The 24064-nt window shown below is 54.7% G+C and overlaps 1 protein-coding gene across 4 annotated transcripts in view; it reads right to left on the reverse strand.

The window, feature by feature from the left end:
• ZNF710 (zinc finger protein 710) overlaps window positions 1-24064 on the reverse strand; it is a 65288-nt gene that overhangs the window by 7267 nt on the left and 33957 nt on the right. For all 4 annotated transcript variants that reach the window (XM_024766462.1, XM_024766465.1, XM_024766463.1 and 1 more), the window contains one exon: window positions 1987-3475. In XM_024766462.1, the coding sequence (XP_024622230.1) occupies window positions 1987-3475 (1489 nt within the window). The remainder of the gene's footprint in view (window positions 1-1986; window positions 3476-24064) is intronic.

Below are 24064 nucleotides of genomic sequence, written 5' to 3' on the forward strand. Positions count from 1 at the left end.
TTCTTATCACTGATGGACTTTGGAACACAACCCCAGGAGACAAAGATTCCAAGGGAAAACCCTCTGGTTTGGATGGTCAACATGCTTTTCCATGGTCTGGAGGTGACCCCCAGAGCAGGACAGGGTGCTGTGTGCACAGGAAGCACAATGTATTGTCTGGGGAGAAAAGTGAGGACAAAAGTTCCTAGAACCCCAGTAATTTAGTAGAACTCCAGTGGCACAGACACATTTCTGTGGTCACAGCTGCTGTCCCAACTGCTTGTTTGGTACAAAGTTTCATGTTACAATTTAACAGTTCCCGTGTCTATTTCTCTCAGCAGACAGGCTGTGTCTCCTGTCTCGTATGCTTGCTTGACAGAGCGAAGATGGTGTGTATGACCACGAAGGGGCCCTGCCCTTTGGGATGGTGTGCACATGTGTAAACTGAGGCTGATAATGATAATTTTATCAGCCTTTGATTTTTGCTTTTGCCTTTTCTTCACAGTATTATTTCTCCTTTAACACTTTGTGGACTTGTGGGGATTTTTAAGTCTCCTAGTAGAGGAGAAAGATGGCAAATATATAGCACGTGTACTTATCACTTTGCACTCTCCCCACCCTCAACCCCTGCAACCCCCAACTCCCCGCAGGCGGAAAGAATCAATCATCTGGTTTTACAGCTGAGCCCAGATTCAGCTTCAGAATCCTTCTTAACATTACACTCTAGGTAGCTACACCAATTGAATGAGGAGCGCCTGCAATGATACCTAAGAATCACCTCTGCTCCAGCAGAAAGAGTTCCCAGGGCTGGGAAAGGCTGGATTCTCGGCCTGGCAGGCTGTTTCTTCCCTACTCACTGTAGTGTCCACTGTGAGAGATAAGGACATGAGTTTGACCAGGAGTGTCTCTAAGGCCGCAATTATGGAGAGTGGCAGCTCTAGGCATGTTCAGCTTCAAAGAGTGAAGTTGGTTGGATCTGGGGTGGAAACCATGGGTCAGGACAAGTGCCAGAGTGGGACTGTGGGACCTGAGAGGCCTCATTCCCCTTCTGGACGTAAGAGCCTCTTAAAGGAGGTGACGTTGGCTGAAAGGCAGGGTGGCCAGTGGACTGAAGGAAGAGGAAGGTAAGGGGAGAACTGGTCAAGTTTATGTCTAGGGACACAGTGGAAAAGGACAGTGTTGCTCCACCTTCTGTCCCCACAAGCCACTTTGCTTCATTTTGTCATATTCTAGAACCTATTGTACTTTTCCATAGCAAATATTTTTCCTTACATCTATCCCCTTTTTTTTTTTTACGGTACGCGGGCCTCTCACTGCTGTGGCCTCTCCCGTTGCGGGGCGCAGGCTCCGGATGCGCAGGCTCGGCGGCCATGGCTCACGGGCCCAGCCGCTCCGTGGCATGTGGGATCTTCCCGGACTGGGGCACAAACCCGTGTCCCCTGCATCGGCAGGCGGACTCTCAACCACTGCGCCACCAGGGAAGCCCACATCTATTCCCTTTTAAAATGAAATATATTTAGCATTTTCCTAAAGGGAAGGCACACAGCTTTTGATAGACTCGTGTAATTACAAGGAGCAAAGGAAGCCCTCTGAGCTTCTGACCATCTATCTCATCCACCTCCCCGTGGCACCCTGGCCTCTCTCCGGCCTCGGTCCTCCCAGCCACGAGATAGAGAATCAGCGATTCTCCTCCAACTGTGCTCCTTGGGTCCCGCAGGGGTTCCTCAAACATTTCAGTTAAAAAGTTTTAAAATGAGTCAAGTTTTACTATTTAAAAAAACTAATTTCAATTACATTCTTTTCTAACACTCATCAAAAAAATATAACTATAAAAATGAGAGATGTTCACCACCTAAAAGATCTCAGGCAGTGCTTCGGGAAGCACTGGATGAAAGCACGGCAGGAGGAGAGGGCAGAGCCTCAGGCCTGGGGCCAAGCCCCCGGCGGGAGGCGGGGGGAGAGCCCAGGGGCCGGGGCCTTGCTTGGGGAGGCCTGTGGCGTCCTTACCTTGTGGGTGAGCGAGTGTTGCTTGAGGTGGTGGATCTGGCTGAACTCCATGCCGCACTCGGTGCACACGAAGGGCCGCACGTTCTGGTGCTTGAGCATGTGGTTCTGCAGCTGGCTGCGGTAGTGGAAGGACTTGTCACACTCTAGGCACTGGTAGAGGGTGGGGCCCTGATGCGAGGCCAGGTGGCGCTTGAGCTGGGTCAGGGTGGAGAAGTCCAGGCCGCACTCGACGCAGACGTGGCAGCGGCCGCTCTCGTGCTTCACCTCGTGGGCCTTGAGCTCGCTGGGGTAGGCGAAGCCGCGGCCGCAGAAGTGGCAGCTATAGGGCTTGACCTCTGAGTGCAGCAGCATGTGACGCTTGAGGTGGCTGGTCTGTGTGAAGGCCTTCTGGCACACCTGGCACTTGTGCGGCCGGGTGCCCTGGTGCGTCAGCAGGTGTGTCTGCAAGTGGCTGGGCTGCTTGAAGAGCTTGCTGCAGTGCGGGCACGAGTGAGGCTTGATGCCGTTGTGGCCCAGGATGTGCGTCACCAGGTTGTACTTGGATGTGTAGGACTTCTCGCACATGCGGCACTGCCAGCGCTTCTGACGGTCGCCTGCCTCCACCAGGTACGAGTCGTCGATCTGCACGTTGATGTCCAGCCGGTCCAGCTGGGCCTTCTTGTGGCGTTCCACCGTCGAGCCGGCTGCGTCGGCCTCAAACTCGCCTGCCTCCTGCCACACGAAGCCCTGTTCCGGCTTCACGGGCTCCGGGGACTCCATGGTGGGGGCCTCAGGGTCGCTCAGGGGGGCCAGGTGCGGCGGCTCGAAGCCACACTCTGTGGGCAGCGCCTCTGGCCCGGGCAGCGCCATGCTGGGCTCGGGGAAGCCGTCCCGGGCTGGGTCAGGGAAGTGGGGGTCGAAGGGGCCTACGTCCAGCTCTGGCCGCGGGGTTCGAGGCAGGTGCCGCAGTGTCCGGGGCTTGCGGCTGAAGACGCTGAGGTCGATCATCTTGACAGCGCTGCTCTGCACCAGGGCCTCGCAGCCGCCACTGGCCACCTCGGTGGGGGCCTCCGCTGGGCCCGCATCCTTGTCGTCGCCGGGCACGGACACCTCGTAGACTTCCTGATCCTCTTCCTCCTCCACCTTCTCAAACTTGACCTTGGGCACCAGCCGCACGGGCGGCCGTGTCTTCCGCCGGGTGTGCTTCTCGAAGGCTGCCTCTACCTCCAGCACCTCCTCCTCTGCCGGCTCCTCCAGGGCCCGCCCGTTGCAGGCCAGCTGGTAGACATCTGGGCCCGGGGCCCGGGGCTCCCCCATGGCTGCCCCGGACAGCTCCGGCCCCAGGTCCGGGTAGAAGGCTTCGGCGCTTATGGTGGCTCCAAAGAGCTCATTTTCTGAGACCAGGCCCAGCACGGCAGCCTGAGCCAAGGACAGCACCACCACGGCATCCGTCTGTGTCCCTGAGTCCATGAAGCCCTCCATCCCGTGGCGGCTGGCTAGGAGGGCATCGCTGCAGGAGGAGAAGGGAACATTAGCACTGCCGCTCAATGTCGCGCAGACAGACAACAGACAGACAACAGACAGACACACTCAGCAAGGGCTCAGCCAGCTTTGGGCGTGTCTGTCCCTGACGCCTTTCTCTTCCTGCCTTGGGAACAGGGCACACTTGTAATTATGGGGAGCAATGATAACCCTCTGTGTATCTGATCATCGCCATGTCCTCCATCTCCCGGTGGGATCCTGGGTAAGCCCTGTCCCCTTGCTGACCTCAGTCTTCCCATCTGTGATACAGGGTGGTTGGATTTCCTCAGTGGTTCTCAAACTATGTTCTGCATGTCCTTCAGGGGTTCCAAAAAAAAAAAAAAAAATCGGATCCAAAATTGCAAAAAATAAAGATTCTGCTATTTTAAAAACCCATCTACTCAAATGTAATGTATACCTCATTCCTACACATTCAGTAGGCCCACTGGCTTTGTTGCCAAGGTATAATTAATTTTGCACAGACCTTGAGACTGTACAGTGAGGTGTTAAACAACTGTCACCATTTGTAACGGCTTGGCCATGTGAATGTGGTCTTTTGGGGTTTTTTTTGGGGGGCAAAAACAAGGCAACACACAAAAATCAATTAGGTGCCGAGGCCGATCTCAGACAGCAGCTACCTCCTGTCAGCCCTGATGCTAGATGACTGTGCCCATCACAACAGGTCACTGTTCTTGATTAGCTAAATGTTAGACATTTAAATACCTAAATTTATACCATGTAAAATATAGCTTGTGGGGACTTCCCTGGTGGTGCAGTGGTTAAGAATCCGCCTGCCAATGCAGGGAATACAGGTTCGAGCCCTGGTCCGGGAAGATCCCACATGCCGTGGAACAACTAAGCCTGTGCGCCACAACTACTGAAGCCTGTGCGCCACAACTACTGAAGCCTGCGCACCTGGAGCCCGTGCTCCTCAACAAGAAAAGTCACCACACTGAGAAGCCTGCGCAACGCAACAAAGAGTAGCCCCCGCTCGCCGCAAATAGAGAAAGCCTGCGCACAGCAACAAAGACCCAACGCAGCCAAAAAAAAAAAAAAACAGAAAGAAATTAGTGGGTTAAAAAAAAAAAACATGTATAGCTTGTGTCTGATTTGTACACTGGAATTCCATGTTCCATGATCTGATTTGAAAGATCAGATTTGAAAGAAGGGCTCCATGATGGCTACCAAGTTTGAGAAAACTGGCTGAAATGAATGCTAAAACTGGCTCCCAGGGCTTCCCTGGTGGCACAGTGGTTGAGAGTCTGCCTGCCGATGCAGGGGATACGGGTTCGTGCCCCAGTCCGGGAAGATCCCACATGCCACGGAGCGGCTGGGCCCGTGAGCCATGGCCGCTGAGCCTGCGTGTCTGGAGCCTGTGCTCCGCAACGGGAGAGGCCACAACAGTGAGAGGCCCACGTACCGCAGAAAAAAAAAACAAAAAAAAACTGGCTCCCAGGTTCACAGCTATGCTCTCTGATCCAACAGGTGTTTCTAAAAAAGCCAATGAGTCCACCTATCAGGGTCCAACCCCCGGTGCATCAGCTTCCTGCCTTCATAGAGGCTCCAGGTGCACCAGTGCCCTCCGTGTAGCCCGGCCTTTGCACAGGGATTCTCCCACCCAGGTGCCCTTTCCCCAACCCCGGTGAGCTGCCGGCTCCTCCCACCAGCGCCCCAGGCTTCCCTCAAATTCCCCCTGTTCCTGGGGCTTCCCAGCCCTCCCCGCCAGCCCGGATGTGGAAGGGCCTCCTCCCAGGCCTGGGATACTCATCAGATTGTACCCCGCCTCCAGCTCAGTGCCCAGCACAGCACATCAGAGGCACCCCATAAGGAAGGGGAAAGGAAGGCAGGACTGGGGTGGCTCCTGCCTGCCTTGCTGGCTCTTCTCCCAGGGCCAGGGTCAGGTGCACGGCCGGCGGCGGCCCTTCCTCAGGAAACCAGCTCCCGGCCTGGTGCCTCCCTCCCCCCACAGGCCAGAGGAGCTTCCCCTTCCTGAAGCCGGCTAAAAATAAAATACCCCAGGGAGGAATTTAGCCTCCTTGAAACAGACACTAAAGATTAAACTATTAAGCTTAAACCAGGGCTCTCATGGAAGGGGTCAGATGGAAGGAAACCTTTGGGTCCACCTGGAACAGGCTGGGGGGTTAGCCCTGATTCAGAGCCCACCTCCCACCCCCTGCTGGAAAGAGCACCCAACTTGAGCTTGGCCTCAAGTCCCAGCTCTGTCGTGTACAAGTGACTAAGCAAAGTCACTTCAAAGTCACTTCTGCGTCTCAGTTTCCCTGTCCAAAAATGGGGATGGAAACACCTACCCATGGTAGGGTTGTGAGAGCCCAGAGGTCAGAACGTAGATGAAGGGGTTAGTTAATTATAAAGCCCTCACCAAATGTAAAGAGTCACTATTATTTATCTGCCCAGATCTCTGGAAGCAGCCTTTTCTGATGAAAACCACAGAGCTAAGAGACTTCTCCATTCTGGGGCCCGAAATTCAAGCAAAGGTTTGGGTGATTCTGCAACAGCCTCTAGAGACTAAGAACTCATTCACTGATTAGTGCAGCAAATATTTGCTAAATCCCTGCTATGGGTCAGGCCCTGTGCTTGGAGATGTAAGGGAGATGAGGACACCCCTGTGGTGTCCAGAGATGACCCCTGTGCCCACCGGAGTCCCTGTGGGGGAGCATCACTGCCGTGGATGGCAGCGGCCCATCTGACACAGCGCCCAGCAGCACCCAGCAGCAGCCCTCATGTCTGCTGTGGGTTTGAGAAAACAAGCAGCTCAGCACTTTTGTCTAGACTTCCTCAAAGGCAGGGCCAGTGGAGGGGAGGGACTGACCCTCAACAGCGGAGCCTGTGCTAGGACTTGGCCCTGGATTCTAAATTCAAATTTGGACAATATCCTTTTCTAGCTCAGGTATATCCTGTCACATCCTGAGCCTCAGTTTCCTCATCTCTGCGGAGGGGGATATGGTGCCTGAGTCCTGGGGTGCTGAGGAGATGAGATGAGGATGCCAGTGGAAATGTTAGTCCCCTCACCTGTGCTCTTTTTCTGGCCCCAGTCCCTGGCACCACCCCTCTTCTGGCAGCTGAAGGGAACGGGAGCAAAGAAACCCATAACATCACTCTACTGGCAGATGAGTCGGCGAAAGAGTCAGCCAGTGTCAGCCTGTGGGAGCTGGAGCACAGGTCTGCTGTGGTCCCCTACACGGAGGGTGATCATGTAACATTCCATCCCTGTTAGGAGGGACCTTCTAAGAGTGAAAGGGGCCACTCCTAAGGCTCACACCAGGATCCCAGGTGCAAGCCGAACCTGCCCTTGGCCACCACGTGTCCCCCTCCTGCAGGGACAGGTGGCAGGTTTCACTTTGGGGCTGAGGACTGGAGCCTGTGCCTGGGTGTAAACGGGGACCTGCCCACAGTCCTTGCTCTCAAGGGGTTCGAGCCCCCGTGCGGGGACACAGAGGTGCCAACAACGAACCACAAAGGTGGTGACTGAGTGCTCACCAGGTCCCAGGAAAGCCATTCCATCCTACGAACAATGCCATGGGGGCGGCGTGGGGGTGGAGGTAGTGAGCGCCACACTGCACAGCCCAGGAATCTGGGGCATAAGTACCAACAGCAAGCTCAAGAGTGCCCTGGCAGGGCTTTCCTGGTGGCGCAGTGGTTGAGAGTCCGCCTGCCAATGCAGGAGACACGGGTTCGTGCCCCGGTCCGGGAGGATCCCACGTGCCGCGGAGCAGCCGGGCATGTGAGCCATGGCCGCTGAGCCTGTGCGTCTGGAGCCACAACAGTGAGAGGCCTGCGTACCGCAAAAAAAAAAAAAAAAAAAAAAGGTGCCCTGGCAGTGAGGGCAGAGCTGGGTCAGCACGCGGGCCCCATCCAGGCTCCACTGCATCTTCTGTGCAACCTGGGAGGTCACGTCACGGCTCTGAGCCCAGCCTCCTCAGCTCCCAGGTGCTGCCCTGCCCACCTCAGGTTCCCAGGAGCCAGCAGCAAAGCACGGGCAGGCTCTGGGCAAACTGCAGCATAAAGCCTCAGACCTGTCCCTGCCTGGCTGGTCCAAGGCTCCGGCCGGACTGGGGAACTGGGGTCCCCCTCGAGGGCAGCCACAGCCCTTCCTTGGGTCTCCACTCAAAAAGCACTTTTTCCTGGGAGCCTCCATCAACCCATCTGCCCATCTGGCCCGTCAGGCCCCTGCTTTCTTTTACTGGGTGGATACTTGCCTGACCAGACACATATCACCCTGTAAATACATGTTTAAGGGGCTTATGGGGCTCAGTGTTCACTAGGGCAGCCAGGCAGGCTGTGTGTGTGTGTGTGCTCATGTGTGTAGGAGGGGCTCTGTTTGTTGCGACAGAAGAAAGAGGACAGGAGGAAGAACGAAGACAGAGGGAATCTAATTCACCTGCGTTTCGCATATGTGTCAGTCCGCCTATCACACACAGGGCCAGGGAGTGGGAAACTGGTGGCTCTGCAACCCTGGTGCCATTATTCCCCCTCCTCCTGGGCCATCTTTTTGGTTCCCCCCCCCTTCTCAGAGGCCACAACTCTCCCGTTTTATGTCCTGGCACAGGCTGCTCAGGGCAGGACGAGAGCCCACCAGGTGTGCCCCACCTGTGTGCCAGGGCGGGCCCCACACCTCAAGGACCCTTTTGTCATCTTCCTGGGCCCCCCGTGGCGCCTCCTTTCTCAGGGCAAGGCCTCTCTCCCCCCTCTTGTGCCGTGGGTTCAGAACAAAAGCTCTCTACGATGTCCAAGAGAAAGGGGAGCTCAGACCGCCCCGGGCTCTGCACAGCCTGGACTATGAGATGAGGGGCCATCAGAGCTGATGCAGCTCAGCCTCCTACCAGGACACCCTCGGTCCCCAGGGTGGAGAGAAAGGAAATGGCAAAGGCAGGGAAATAGAGGAAATGGAATCACTGCCTGATTGTAGTTTAAAGACTTGCACTGGGAGTAGGAGGAAGGGAGGCCATAGCAGAAAAAGAGAGAGAGAGAGAGAGAGAGAGAGAGAGAGAGAGAGAAGGGCTGTGGAGGCCAAGGAACAAAAGCAGGGGAGGGGGAGGGGAAGGAGTAGAGTGGAGAGAAAGGAGGGGACTGTGTCAGTGACACCAGAAGCCCAGGGCTGCCCTACTTCCCAGGGCTTAGCATCACCCCCTCCCAAGCCTGAGAGCCAGGCCAGCCCTGGGGAGTGACCCAAGTCTCATCCCCTGAGGCCCAGCAGGAGGTCTCCCCAACCCAGGCAGGGACCCAGGTCCTCCAGACCTCTCACTGTTGCTTCATCTATTGCTGTACTATGGTTCCTGTAAACACTGACACAAGCTTGTCAAATGAATTAACGAGTGACTTGCTATGTGACCCTGGACAAGTCACCTGACCCTTCAGGGTCTTGGTTTCTTCATCTGTAAGATGGACACAAGAGGCTTCTTGGAACCTTGAGGGCAGGTTAATCCATTGGCTTACCTGCCTGTCTTCCAGGGTCCCCTCCCCAAGACGAGACCTTTTCTCATCCACACTGCTTTAAAAGATCCTTTTCTCTCACTGAGACCCCCTTCAAGCACCAGAGGGAGGGTCAGGGAGCTCAGAGTAGCTCTGGAACACAGAGAGTGGGGCAGAGCACTTGAGGCCTGGTCTGGCCTGGGGCTGGCGAGACAGGAGCCATTTGGAAGGAAGAACCAATAGGGCCTGGTGACCACCTGGCTATGCTTTTCCTCATGCTCACCACCAGGACATCTCAAACTTAAGACACAGGAATGCTCTGGGGCTTCTATGAGCCCAGACTTGGGATGTCACCAAGCACCCTGATGACTATTTTTGAGGGCCTAGCAGGGCCTGCTCCCTGACACAGGCCCCACAGTGCCCCGGGCTTCTGCTAGGGGGAAACGTTCGCCCCTTGGCTTTGAACCACCAGGCGACTCTGAGGCTGTGGTCTCCAGTCCTGCCACTGAATCACTGACTCAACACACCTGCCAGGTGCTGGGTGCCATTCTTGGTCCTGGGGATACAGTAGAAAGCATGATAAGCTCCCAACCTCAGGGAGCTGCTCTGAGCGAGCTCAGTCTAAAACCTGAAGCGCCAGGATCTTTGGGAGGTAGGAGGTGCAGCGCTGGGGTTGGGTGGGGACAGGCCCAGTGGAGCAGCCCCTGGGTCCTGAAAAACTGAACCCAGAGTAGGGCAGAACAGGTAGCTGGGCCCGGGGAGGGGAAAAGGAGGTCCAGGTACGCACACAGCTGTAAAAAAATACACAAAACAAAACAAAACAAAAAAAAACCCCAAAACAAACAAACCACTCACGGGACTTCAACTTATAGCAAAACCACCCTCTTTGTTTCCTCTCATGTCCCCCTGATGGTAGACTTAAGGGTAAACTCTGCTCACATCCCATGAAAGGAAGAGGAAGCGAAAGCAAAAGCTGGAGGTTTGTGCAAACCTCAGAGCTCCTTGCACAGTCTCACTTCTGTCCAGCCCACAAGGCCTCACTCGACTCAGCAGCTCCAGGCCCAGCGCTGACGAGGCAGCTGGGTTGGGGGTGGGGTGGCCAAGGGGGAAGTGTATGAGTCTCCTTCTTATAGGGGCCTCTCTCTGCCTCAGCTTCCCCTTTTCTCTGTGGACAGATTTGCTAAGCCCTGCCTCCAGAGGCCAGAGTGGCTGGGCCACCAACCCACAAACCACAGGAGGACCTGACGTTCACCATGTATGGCTACTTCCTTTTCCAGAAAAGGAAACTGAGGCTCAGGGAGGGGAAGGGACTGGTCCAAGGTCGCACAGTGAAATGCTGGTAAAGCAGGTCTCCGCCCCAGAAGCCCACCCTCAGCCACATGGCCTATAGGATGAAGTTTCTGTGCCTTAGCTGACTGCCCAAGGCTGTCCCCAGCCAAGCTCTACCTGACCCTCCTTTAAGCCTTCCTGTCCCTCTGCATCACTCACACACACACACAAACACAGACATACATGGAGCTGTTTCCTACCTCGGGGCCTTTGCACAGCCTGACTCCCCTGCCAGGACTTGCCCTTCCCTTGCACTGGGTGAATATCCCTTCATCTTTTCGGAGTCAGTGCAGGCACTGCCTCCTGGGAGATATTCCTTAGCCAGGGGCAGGGCGAGGGCCTCTTCCACAGCCTGAGAACATCAAGTTAATTTTACATGTGGCTAGGCTGGGTGCCCAGTTGTTTGGCCAAACGCTAATCTCTTGATAGATGTTGCTGTGAGCCACACAGCAACACATCTACAATCTGTTGACTTTAGCAGATTACCCTCCTTATTGTGGGCAGGTCTTATCTAATCAGTTGAAGTTTTCAGAGAAAAACGGAAGTTTCCCAGAGAAGAAGGAATTCTGCTTCAAGACTGTTATCACAGAAATCCTGCCTGGGTCTCCAGCCTGCCAGCCTGCCCTGCAGATTTTGGACTTGCCAGCCTCCACAATCGTGTGAGCCAATTCCTTAAAATAAATCTCTCTGTGTGTGTATATATCCTGCTGGTTCTGTTTCTCTAGAGAACGCTGATAAAATCATGTTGATTCATAGTTGTATCTGTTTATGGGCCATCTCCCCCACCAGACATCCACCCCAGAGGATGGTGACTGCAGGGAGGGGCAGAGAGGGCCCAGCAGCGGAGCGTCCGGAGAGAAAGATGCCAGGGCAGGGAAACGGGAAGGGAGGAAGCCTAGTCGTCGAGGACCCGGAACGAGTGAATGAATGAATGAATGAATGAATGAGACTGAGGGGAAATCCTTGCCTCCTTGCAGAAGAGTTCTACAAATGCTGGGTTCTTCCCCACGCCCTGACCCATCTCACCTCCAGGACAGTCCCGCCTCCTCCCTGGGGTGGCCTCCAGGCTGCACAGAGAAGGCCCAGGAGCACTGAGGTCCCTCCAGCCCTATGACAGCGAGGACTGTTCTGAAAGCGCTTCCCCTCCTGCTCTCCCAGGCCTGGGGCACCGAGACCCATCCTGGGAGCCACACCTTTGCCTCTACAAGCTGAGGTGAGCTGGGCTGAGGCACTCCTGGCTGCCACAGAGCGGCCACTGTGTGAGGGCCCCTCCTCCAGGGAGGTCACAGGGACCCCTAAATCCTAGGAAAGGAGGGATGGAGTCCCCATGGCGAGAGGCACAATCTTGGCCGCTGTATCCATGAGACCTCACAATTCAAACTCCTCCAAGGGCAGAGACACTGGCTCCACAGGGTCCGACTGGCATTGTTTGATGAGAGCACCAGTGTCCGGGCCTCACCCCAGGCCAGTTAAACCAGAATCTCTGGGTCTGGAGCCTGGACAGCGTATTTCCCCCAAACAACCCCAATTTATTCTGATTCTCGAAATTAATTGGTAAGAGCTGACAAGCACTCTCACGTGACCTGGCCTTGAAGGCCAAGCAGGTTCCTCTCTTGGAAACGCGGCTACGCACCAAGCCTTACACTCTCAACCAAAGACTACGTGAAGGCATGCCGTGAGGTGGAGTCGGGACCAGGGGGCAGAGACCCTAAGCAAGCCGGGCCGAGGAGGAGGGAGCAAGTGTGTCCAGAGAAGCAAGCCTGTGGGCTCCTGGGGAGCCCTGGTCCCTGGATGGGGCCAGCCCCTGCTGCCGGCCTGGGGAACCCTCGCTGACCCCTGTGTCCTGAGGAAAACTGAGTGGGTCCCTGACCCTTGTAGAAATGAGCCCAGACTAGCAGGGCATCTGCCACACTAACTGCTGGGGGCAAACGCTGAGCTTCCCGCAGAGCCGCACACTGAGCACATGTCCACTTCCTGTGGATGCGGGTAAAGGAGTGATGTGATGCCTCTCATTTGAAGTCACCAGGTACCCAGAAGCCGTGGGCCCTGGGTCCTCCTGCCTGACCCCTCACTTGTCACAAAGGAGGAAAGCTGGGCTCTCCCACAGCAGGACAGTGGCCTCACTGAAGGTCCTTTGCCCAGGCCACTTTGGCTGTGTACCCTCGAGGCTGGTCTTAGAATCTTCATCAGCAGGGTTGGAAGGAACTTTGGGGACCCTCCTGTGCAATGCTGTCATTTTACAGATGTGGAAACTGAGGCCCCCAAGGCTCCCAGCCCACAATGGGGACCAAACTGAGAGCTCTTGATTCCCGGTGCATTTCCATCCATCCATCCATCCATCCACGTCAAACATGGCAGCCACCCCACATACTTGGGCTCCCCTACCAGGCTGTTGGCCTGCATCAAGTCCAGACACGTTACCAAAGACCTGTAAGAACTTGCTTGATTGGCCCCCTGCTTACGTGGCAACTTCACAGCACTTTGCTTGTCCCCTTACTCATCACCCTCCAGCCACGTGGGCTTTCCTCATTTTCTATAATAGACTTTCCTGCATGAGGCCTTTTCACATGCTGTTCCCCGTGCCTAGAATGCTGTTCCTTGTCCCTCATCCTTCAGCTTTCAATCAGGCATCACTTGCTCAGGAACCTTCCCTGACGCCCCTCTCCCCAACCGGGTCTGGACCCCCAAGTTCTAAGTAGTTATAAGGTTAATACTTTTCCTTCCTGGGCTTTATCACAATTTTTAATGACAGATTTGATTGTGTAAGTACTCGCTCAATGTCTGGTGTCCCCATTAGATCACAGATTCTACAAGAGGACAGAGAACTCGTCCGTGTGCTCACAGTGCATTCCTAGCAGAGTGCACGTACAGAATGAATTGTTGCTCTTTTGAGAATATCCATATTCAAGTGCAAAGAAAAAAGAGGCCCCTTGCCGAGCCCCAGGTGGAAATCCCCAAGTCTGTACTTCCTTTCCCTGAACTTCAGGACTAGTCCCTGTTCCCAGGGGAAAGGACAGCAGGTCTCATGTTTCTGGAAGGCTCTGTGTCTTTTCTCCAATTCCAGAAGCAAAAAGCACATCTATCCTCCAAACAAGTACACTCTGCTGGACCCAAAGATCACCAGTTTAATGTTAACAGGGAAAAACAAATAAAACTTGGGCTCACAAGTTCACAGACAAAGATAAGAACCACAAATGAAGGAACAATGGGAGCATTTATTGGGCTTGAACTTTGTCAGGCCCACGTGCAATTTCTAGGCTTCTAGGCAGCCCTCTGGGGTTGGGAGTACCATTTCCGTTTTACGGTTGTGGAAACTGAGGCTTAAAGAGTGGCAGTCCCTGACAGGTAGGGTAGAGAAGACCCCAGCTGGGTCAGCCCCGGGGGGCCCAGGCCCAGCTCTCTCCACCCTACCACCTTTGCGCGAGGATGAGTTTTCTGGGTCCGGTCTTATTCCCTTGCCAACCTCAGTTTCTCCACACCGGGGCCTGATTCAGACCTGGAAGCCCCTCATGGCTTCCCTTCCTCCTCCCTGAGCCTTGTCTCAGGCCCCGCCCGCACTGAGCTCTCAGCCCTCTCCATCCTGTCTTCCTCTCCCTCCTTCCGTTTCCGTGGCAACCCCATCCTCCGCTCTGCCACTCGGTCCTGCATTCCCATCTCTTTCTTTCCTCTTTCATCTCTCCCCTCATCGCAGTGTATAGTCCAAATCCCTCCCTGTCCTTTGCTTCTGGTCTCTAGTCCCTTTTACTCGCCTTTTATCTCTTTCAATGTTCTCTTGTCATCTCAGGGCGACACTTATTTATCTCTTTGCTTAAAAAAAAAAAAAGAAAGAAAGAAAGAAAGGAGAAAAAAAGAAACCCCATTTCATCAGGCCGAGCCTTCTTTCTCTTGGGTTCTCTCCAAGGGCTAGACTCAGACAGATCCCAGAATGGACCCCCTGCCTTGCCACCATGCAGGCCCTCTACTGACCTCACTTACCGCAGGGAGGAAGGAAACACAGATGGGAGGTGTCCAGGGGGCGAGGGCTCATTGGGGGAAGGCACCCTAAGGGGCTTGGCCCTGCTCCTCTGAGGCCAGGCTAGGGGAGGTGCCAGAGGCCCCCTCAGGAGAGAGCAAGGCCAGACCTAGACCCAGGGCTAAGTGGGGGCCCAGCATCCCTCTGCAGGAATTCACTGCAGTTCAGGGAAAGTCCACACATACACTGCCCCATGCCCCATACCTCCTCCAGGCTCCACCCTGCCTTGTGTGAATGCATGAATGGGACACAGGGCCTGGCCCAAGGCTGGGGCACACAGCAATGCTCAAGGTACCCAGCTCCCCTCACTCCAAACAGGATAGTGAGATTCACACCCATTCTTCAAAATTCACTCTTTCGCTGTGATCCTAAACGGCCTCTGAGAAAAGGAAGCACCCACTTGTGGGCTGTCCGACCCATGTCTCTGTCTCCACTGTTTAAGGCAGGAGGAAGGGTTGTCAGTTTTTTCTAACTTCTTTTTAGCCATCGTTAACTGAGCTTATACTAACGAACAGGCACACGATCCAGGCCATCCCAGGGAGATGAGCATTTTAATTTTCATTTTACAGATGAGCAAACTGGGGCTTGGAAAAGCTGTTACTTGTCCAAGTCACAGAGCCAATAGGAGGTAAAGGTGGGATCTGAGCAGGTTAAAATCATGCTCTTCCCCTTTTTCTTTCCTTCTTCCTGTGTCCCCCGGAGGGGAGGGTCACGCCAATCCTGCGCCCAGCCTCCCCAGCCCCTGCCTTCTACATTTCTGTGTTTAATCTGGAGTGATCAGAAGTGACAAGAGAAACAGATTTACCACAGAAAACAAAGCAAGCCGATCGTGGCTGGGGCCCCAGTGTCTCAAAGCGACAGAGAGAACACAGGAGCTTGTGGAAAATGGTATCAAGTCCCCTGGGAAACCAAAACCACATGGAGAAGAAAGGGGCCCTGAACCTTCAGGAGCCCCACAGGCAGTGTGAGCGTCTGCTGGAGCTGTGATGTGTTGTTGACCAGGGGGGAAGTATCAGTGGCCGCTAAGTCCTGGGACCCAAAGGCCCCCCTGGAGTAGCCCCGGCCAGCCCTGTCAGGGGCGGCTGGCAAGGCCTGGCCCCAGGACGCAGCAAAGCCCAGGAACCCAGGCCTGCCAAGCCCAGGGAGGTGTCAATGACACGACAGCTCTGCTTCTCCCCTAAAGGGCTGGCTTAGCACCTCAGGAACTCTGGGAGCAGGGTCCGAGGAGGAAGAGATGGGAAGCAACAGAGGGGGAGGGGGAATGGGGAAGGACAGCCCCTCACGCCGCAAACAAACAGAGTGTAAAGGAACCCGGCTCTCGGTCTGGCAGGCCTGGCCGGCCTCCCCATCTCTGCCACATATGAGCTGGGCGGCCTTGGGCAAGTTCCTCAACCTCCCCGGGACTTGGTTTCCTTGCTGTAAGACGGGGACAGTGATATGAAAAGGATCCATCACATACTGAGCCCTTCCTTCTGGCCAGGCTTGTGCCTGATGAAATCATGTACAGAAAGCATGCCATCTTGATAACAAACCCACTTTACAGAGGAGGAAACCAAGGCATAGAGGAGTTGAGTGACTCATCCAAGGTCACCAGATACACGAGAGGAGTAAGTGGAGTTCAGGTTTCATTCTTGGGTCAACTTAAGTGCTCTTTCAGGTAAAGGAAATAAGGGAAATACAGGTATCCATGAGGAATAGGTTCCAGGACCCTGGTGGATACCAAAATCTGCAAATGTTCAAGTCCCTTATATAAACTGGTATAGTACAGTCAGCCCGACTGAGACGAGTTTGATAACAAGGCTGGTGCATAGTAAGGACTCAATTACTGGGAGCTGTTGCTATTGTTATCATTCCGTTCATCATCCACTCCCTGGGCCAGGCTGGTGCTGGCTGCTGGCGGGACACAAAGTTCCCTGCTCTCAGGGACCTCACATGTTGGTTAGAGAGACAAGACTAAGAACCATGAAACAGGACAGCAAGATATCAGAGAAGAAATAAGCACAAAATGCATGGGGTACCACAAAAGGACAGAGTAATCGCTTTTTTTTTAATTTAAGGGGTCAGGGACATTCTTGCACGTAAACCAGCACTTTGGGAGTCAACAGAGACTCAGAGCACGGGCAGCAGGGGTCCAGCCCCACCCCCTTACACACTGGTTTGGGTGAGCCTCAGTCCCCTCATCTGTAACACGGGATGATGGTCCCACTTCCCAGAGCTGAGCCCATTAGCCCGATGAGCATGTTCTGTGGTATGCAGCACACAAAGGTTGTGCGGAGGGGATGGGGAAGCCTAGAGATGGGAGAACCTGGCTGGGAAGCCCCCTCCCCCATCTGATGCAGCCAGAGATGAAGGGAAGGTAAAAACGCAGAAGAGCAGTGGGCCGAGAACAGCCGAGGAGTGTGGCCTGGCCTCTCCTCTCTCACAGCAGCCAGCGTGATTCATCCCCAGCCTCCATCCCAGCAGCGTCCCTGGCAGCGTCTGCCTCCTGAAGCTGATGCTGTAATCAACATTTATTTTGCAGTCACCCACACACCCAAGTCGAGTACAGATTTATGCCAGGAGAGGAGTAAAGAATGCCTCTCTCATTCACGTAATGCCTCCATGTATCTCCTGAGGGGAGGGACAGCTGGGGAAACATTTAGGCTGAGTGTACACACGCAGACATCAGACGCATACAGCTGTCCATGCAAGCTATCATCAGCGGCAAGCAGGAACACCGTGCAGCCCATTCTTTCCTTAGTCACCTAATGAACCACACTTTCACACAGTGAGATGTGGGTCAGGACCCACATGATGGGTGGATGCCCGTGGTCTTGAGTACTTTGCAGTCCAGCCGGGAGGATGCATGTGGGGGCATGGGGCAGCCCACGATGCAGACATGAGATAAAAGGTTTAGGGGCGACTGCGGAGAGAAGGCAGGGGGAAGAGGACGGGGGCACCGCAGACAGGCCCTGCTGGGGTCTGTACACTACCAGGAGCTAACAGGGAGGGGGAATCTCATCCGCAGGCTGGACGAGAGGTGGGAGGAGAACCGGAGGGCAGTGGGGCCTGGGAGGGCCTTGAGGGCAGGTCCCTCGAGGAGGGTGGGTCCACAGACATCAGAGGAGAAGGTGCTCAGGGTGGCCAGCTCAGCCCAGAGTGGGAACTGGTTTCCTCTTTGATCTGGATCATAAAGGATGACTCTGAGGCCCATTAGAAGACCTCACCTTGGGACTTCCCTGGCGGTCCAGTGGTTACGACTCCAGGCTCCCAATGCAGGGGGCCGGGGTTTGATCCCTGATCAGGGATCCATGCCGCAACTAAGAGCCTGCACGCTGCAACTAAGACCCGGCACACAGCAGACAAATATATATACACACACACACACACAGAGAACTCACTTACAGAAGCCTGAGCTCTGGGCCATGTGTCCCCAGCCGCTAAAGTTCAAATGCATGTGGTGTGTGACCCAAAGGCCAAAATGATTTAAATGGAGGTGACCATTATAAAACAAGCAAATTGTCTGGCCATCGCTAGAGATGTTTGCGGTGGACTTGGAAGGTTTCCTCACCACTCTCCCTGTGGTGGGGACAGCCTGTGGGGTTGAGGGTCCTCAGGGCAGGCCGTGGAATGCAGGGTGGGGCCCCTTGGCTGAGGGCAGCAGGAAGGTCTGGAGTGAGCTAGGCCACTTCCTGGCTGTAAGTCCTTGAGCAAGTTGCTTCATCTCTCAGAGCCTCAGATTCCTCAACTGTAAAATGGGAATGACAGCTGCCTTTCCCACAGGATGGCCAAGATGATGTGAGGGAAAGTACCTGGCACAGGTGCTGCCATTTGATAAATGGTAATTTTTCGCTTTTACCATTGCAACATATGTAAACACACAATGTGAATCACCTACGGTCCCGAAATATTTGATATTTTCTTACTGTCACTAAAAATATCTGTCATAAATCCCACAAAGGAGTGGTAAGTGCATGAACATTTGGAAAAATCAGCTATTTTGAGGAAGAAAAAGTAACCAAATCAGGTGCAAGGGGAGAGATGCTGGAATTGAACCCCGTCTCGAAGGAAGGTTCTAGCTCAAGTTTTTGGCCCACACAAGAACCCCTGGGTTGGCTGAGGGGGCCGTGAGAGTCCCTTGGGCCCCAGAACCCAGAGTGGAGCCGTGGAGAGGTGGGAAGACCTTTCCTGGGACACGTGGAGAAGTCTTCATCACAGATGCCAGATGTTTTCTTTTTCGTGAAATTTTGCAACTCAACGGGGTAGCTCAAAAGACCAAATTTCTAAGAGAATTACAAAACCCAACTCTCCTCACCAGAATGTAGTCTCTTTCTGGGATCACTGGGCACCTTCTCAGTCTCACCACTAATAGCTGGGATGACTCACCCTTAGCAAACAGAGCCCCGATAGGTCACAGGGTGAAGGGGAGATTCCGAGAATAAGACCCCTGTTCTGGCCTCAATCCCTTGAAACTAAAATGCCCAGGAAGCTTCTTGTGTGAAGACCATGCATGCTTACATGTGCACCGGCCAGGAGGCAGGCAAGGGTCAGGAACACTCAGGACCTCCTCCGAGAGGCTCAGTGGATTCCCTCCTCCAAACACCCCCAGATCTGAGTGTCAAAGTGCACAATGAAACAAGTTCTTCTGGGACCCAGAAACACAGGCTGGGCAGGGGAACGAGCACACCCACCTCCACGGGCAGAGCCCTCAACGGCTTACAAAGTCCTTTCCAGGTACAATGCCACTGGGTCCTCCTCACCTGGTCTGAGCAGCCAGCCGTATGGGCAGCACTTGTGTGGGCAGTGCTCTTATTCCCATTCGACAGGTGGCAAAATCCTGATGTTAGTGGACTGGCTGACGGTCCTGAGAGCTACAGTGCCAGCCTGTGCCGACTCTCAGCGCATTATCTAATAGCGACCACAGTCTGTGTGGTTGGTACTGGTACCACCCCCCTCATTCTACGTATAAGGAAACTGAGGCACGGAAAGGTTAAGAACGCCTTTATAACAGTGCGCTCCTTGTGACTGCTTCCACAGAGATGAGCAGCAGCATTTAGAAACGTTTACAGCAATTTGACGTTGCTATGGTATCTAGGCAAGGTTGATAAGTTATCAGTCTGCAAGGATTAGAAATAATAATAATAGTTTAAAAACAGGTTGAGAAGTACTGGTTTAGTGTCCAGACTCTGGAATCTGAAGGCTTGACTTTGAATCTCACCTCTGCTACCTCCCATCATTGTGACTATTTCTCCTGACTAAAGGGGGAGTGGTGCTGACAGCACCTGCCTCACAAATGAAAATATTCAAAGCGCTTATAGCAGAACCTGGCAGCCTGTTTGCTACTATTATTAGCATTCGGAAACTTGCCTGGGGCCACAAAGAGACTTACTAGAAGAGCCAGCTCCTTGCCGCCAGGTCTTAAAGGGGGGATTGACCATCAGGCCCTCTGCCACCCTGGAATCGGGGGACCCAGGAAACATGTCTGTCTCCGAAGCCTGTTCACAAATACAGACCCTCGTGCTCCTGCCAGGAGCGAGCTGCCTTCACAGGCTCCCCTTTCATCTCTAGGCCAGGGTGCTGTGGTTGCCTTAATGGGGTGTAAGGAGATGTTCTTGTCCAAACTGGAAAAACCTGATGAGCAGCCAGGCCCGCCCTGGCAGGCTTGGGTTTGGCAGCAAGGTGTCTTAAGAGGCTGGCAGGGCCAGGGGGGCAGTGGTAGCACCCAGGGAGATGCTGCAAGGGATGGTGTCTGCTCGCTGGGTATCTCCATCCCTTCTCTGGAGTACAAATCCCTACATCCATGGAGGCAGGATTTGCTACCTCCACCCACACAGCTCACCTGTCTCGGTCACCCAGACTCAGAGGGAGGACACAGCCTCTTCCCAGCCCTTTGGAGCCCCAGGCTGTCCTCCTCCCGAAGGGTATGTCATCCACTGAACTTGCACACAGTAGGTGCTCCACCCGTGTCCCCTGAATAAACCATCCTTCGGGGGGTTCAGATCCACCTCCCTGACGTTCTTCCTCCAATGAGCCTTCTCATTGTCCCCACCTGTCCTGCTCATGCCACCCTCTGTGCCTGGTGCTGACTTGTCCTTCTACCTTCCTCCATGGATGTGGCTGGGGCCCTGCCCCAGTTTTGCTGGGGGGGATTTTGGGGGGGCTCTCCAATTACACAGCACTTGGCTGCTAAGGACAAATTCAATTGACACTTCAACAAACATTTATGAGGGACTTCCCTGGCAGTCCAGTGGTTAAGACTCCGCGCTTCCAATGCAGGGAGCACGAGTTTGATCCCTGGTTGGGGAACTAAGATCCCACATGCCACGTAGTGCGGCCAAAAAAAAAAGAAAATATAAAACAAACATTTATGAAGCGCCTACTACGGGCCAGCTGTGCCGGGTGGGATGGAGATACAGGGCTTACCCCTGGGAGGTTCCCTTCCACCCAGACCTCAAGGCCTGGCAGCTTGTGCCAGGACACTCGGGCCTGGAGCCCAAGCTCCACCTCACCCAGGACACACACCCCAGGGCTCCTTCCCAGAGATCCCTGTGTCTCTCCAGGTGCCCTGGCCCCGTCCTGGGGTCCCTGGGCAATTGTGAGCTAGACTGAGGTCCCTATGTCCCGGGGACCAGAGCTGCAGACTTGGCCCTTTGTCTTGTGTTCTGAAAGGGTGCAAAGGGACTTCCAGACCTGCAGACTGAGGCCGTCCCTCCACAGGGAAGAAATAGGACCCCAGACCTCACCCCTCTGTCCTCCAGGCCTGCCCCGGCCTCTCAGGCAGCCCTGCTCCTCTCACATGGCTTTCGATGTCTAGGTGCAGCCCCTGACACTCCCCAATTTCTTGCCTTCTCTCCACCTCCTGAACGGGGGTCGGGTCCCCGTCCTCCATCGCCTCCTCCACCCCTGCTCTCTGTCTCCTCTACTGAAGCTAAACTGTCCTCTGGAAGGTGACAGGTGAGCCCTGCAAACAGAGGCTCTGATTTGGGTCTTCTCCCCGACAAGGCAACAGCTGCCTCCCCACCTTGGCTCCGGCCGGTCGCGCTGCCCTCTATCTCTGCCTCTCCTTTGCCTCCTTCATCAGGCCTTGGCCTCTGCTTTCTCGTCCTACAGGGGTTCCCTTGGAGAAAGCCTTTCCCCTGTGTTTCAACTCTCACCTCCGTGCTGATGCCACCAGACCCACGCCTCTACCTGGGCCCTGCAACGTTCCCTAGACGTCAGACCTTCAATCAGTCAGCACCTGTCTAAACCCCAAGGATCACTCGGCTCCTTGGAGCCAGCCACTGCTGCCAGCTCCCTCCTTTCTGCTGTCCCAGTTTTCCAGCCTCCTCTCCAGGACTCCAGGGCCAGCCAAGGCAGGCCCGCTGTCTCCACAGCCGGGGCCATGCCAGACAACCATGAGGCCGCATGTGAACCTGGCCTTCCTCCCCGTGCTCAGCCCTGCCCCAGGGTCCCACGGTCTCCCTGAGCCCTCCCCTGGCCAGAAGGCCAGGCTCCCACAGAGGAGGGAGGTCTGGGGGCTCTTCATCCACCTCTGGCCCTCACCTTCACATCAAGGCCCGCCCTGGGGCCACGCAGAAAGGGAGCCCGTCCCCAGGGCTGTGTCTGCATCCTGCAGGCGGTGCCACCAGGTCTGTAGCCAACTGTCCTGGTGACCCATTCAGGAACTGCCTGACCTGTGATGAACAGCTTCCTCTGGTCTGATGGAGACCCTTCCCCAAGAGCCTTCCCTCTCAAAGGAGGAGCCCAGAGTAAGCCGGTGTCGTGCATGGTGGTTCTTTTTTACACATTTAGAGCGCGGGGGGAAATGAAAACATCCACATTCTCCCTTCCTCAAATAAACCGACTTCCCTACTCATCCCGTCCCTTGGAAACAGAAGCACCATTCAAAAAGAAAAAGGAAAAAAGAATTTTAAAAAAAAAGAGAGAAAAAAAGAGGCAAAAAGAAAAAAAAAAGCAACTGAATAGAAAAAGAAGAAAAGGGACAAAAAAAGAGAAGGAGAAGAGAGCGGTCCCTGAGGGAGCTGGTGAGCACTGAGAATGAAAGGCAGAAAAGTGAAGGGAAGGAAAGCAGAGATACAAAGGGGGAGAGAAAGACAGAAGCTTTGAAAGAAAGAATGTTCCAGCGTGAATACAGCATGCAGGGGAGAAGGGAGCGCTTGAAAAGGAGCAGCCAGACGCAGTGACCCCTCATTCACAGAAGGTGCCAATCACCGGGACAATGCAGACCCTTTTTTCTTTTCTCCTTCTCTCCTTTCTGGGGAGAGAGGGAGGGAGGGAGAGGCTGGGAACTGCAAGTTAATTCCTAAAAGTACAGAAAATAAATGCAGTTCCCCTGGAGAAGCATCAAAGGGCTGCTTTAAAGGCTTCCCCCGAAACTCACTACACCCACAAGAGAAGTGCTCCCTCTCGGGGAGCGGGGGGCACAGGCCAGCGGCCATCAGCTTTATTTCAGGGTCAGCCGCCCCTGCACTGTCCTGGCCACCCCGCTGTGGCTCCTCCCACTGGGTCCCGGGTGAGCCAAGGCCAGGAGAGCCTCAGGCCGCGACACTGTGGGTGAAGCCTGGCCTCCGTGGGCAGCTTGGCCCTCTTGGTTCTCCTGCTCTAGTCTGAGAGTTTGAGAGCCCAGGTAGGAGCGCAAAGGAGGAGGGTCTGAGCGAGGCAGCTGTTCTGGCTGGAGGCCAGCCTGGGCCGTGTCCGCTCAGGAGGCACTGGATACCAGTGGAGGGAATGACATTTTGAATCGGCCCTGGGACGGGGTGTCCTCTCCTGGGACTGCTTCAAGGAAGCCCAGTGCCTGCTCAGGCCAGGCCGTGGTTCCAGGAGAGCGAGAGGGTGGTGGGTTCGTCCGCTTCACTGGCTGCCAACTGTTGGATCAGTGTCCTTACAAGGGAGGGGCCTCTGTGGGCACTGTGGGCACATCACAGATCAGCACTCTGCTGAGTTGGCCAAGACCCAAGGACTAAAACACATGTAGGTGCACCGAACTATCTCAAGTCCCTCTTTCGAAACAGGCCTGGACCTGGACTCTGTCCTTCCCTCTTTCCTGCAGGCAGACATCGGTTATGACGGGGTGTCTACCACGTGTGGGGCCTGTGCTATGCTCTGGGGTAAGCAGTGCACAGGATGGTCCCTGCCCGCCTACGACCCTCAGTCTAGTGACCAAATGTCTTCCCAAATGTCCCTCTGAGATCGCAGGTGAACGTCCCTGGCCCCTCTCTTTGTCTTCCCTTCTCTTGCTCTTCCTGTCTCTCAATACTCAGTGAGTCATGACGAAACCTGAAATGGGGTCACCTTTATGCAGAGGTTTCTTTTTCCTTCTGATCATCCAAACGCTGGATAATGAGAAATGCCTGGGAGCAGAGAGGCTGAGTGCAAGAAGACTGATTGGTTTATTGATTGATTGAGCGAGCCTCAACCTCACTCATCTATTGAGCAATCAGTCTGTGCAGAGCTCTGCGGCGTGGGCTGCGATTATAAAGCGACGAGGACCAATCCGAGGCCCTGAGATGCTTGAGGCCAACCTAGTGGGTGATGGGGGTGGGGTGCAGCACAGATCCGGGAATGAAAACCCTGCCTTTGCTAGCTTCACCTGGGAAAGGCTGTTGTTAAGTTGGAACAGGCCCAGAAGGGCCTCCAAACCCAAGAAAGGAAGCCAGGAGAAGGGGGCACACAGAAAATGCAAGGGAACTCAGGGCCAGAAAAGTCACCGAACCACCAGGAGCATATCAACACGCTTGCATTTCAATCCAACAAATGCGAATTCCACAAATATTTACTGAGCACCTGCTATGTGCCCACCAGCTCCTCGGCATTCCTAGGAAGACAGCA

The sequence above is a fragment of the Neophocaena asiaeorientalis genome, unplaced genomic scaffold (assembly GCF_003031525.2).
Source record: "Neophocaena asiaeorientalis asiaeorientalis breed wild unplaced genomic scaffold, Neophocaena_asiaeorientalis_V1.1 scaffold346, whole genome shotgun sequence".
Taxonomy (NCBI): domain Eukaryota; kingdom Metazoa; phylum Chordata; class Mammalia; order Artiodactyla; family Phocoenidae; genus Neophocaena; species Neophocaena asiaeorientalis.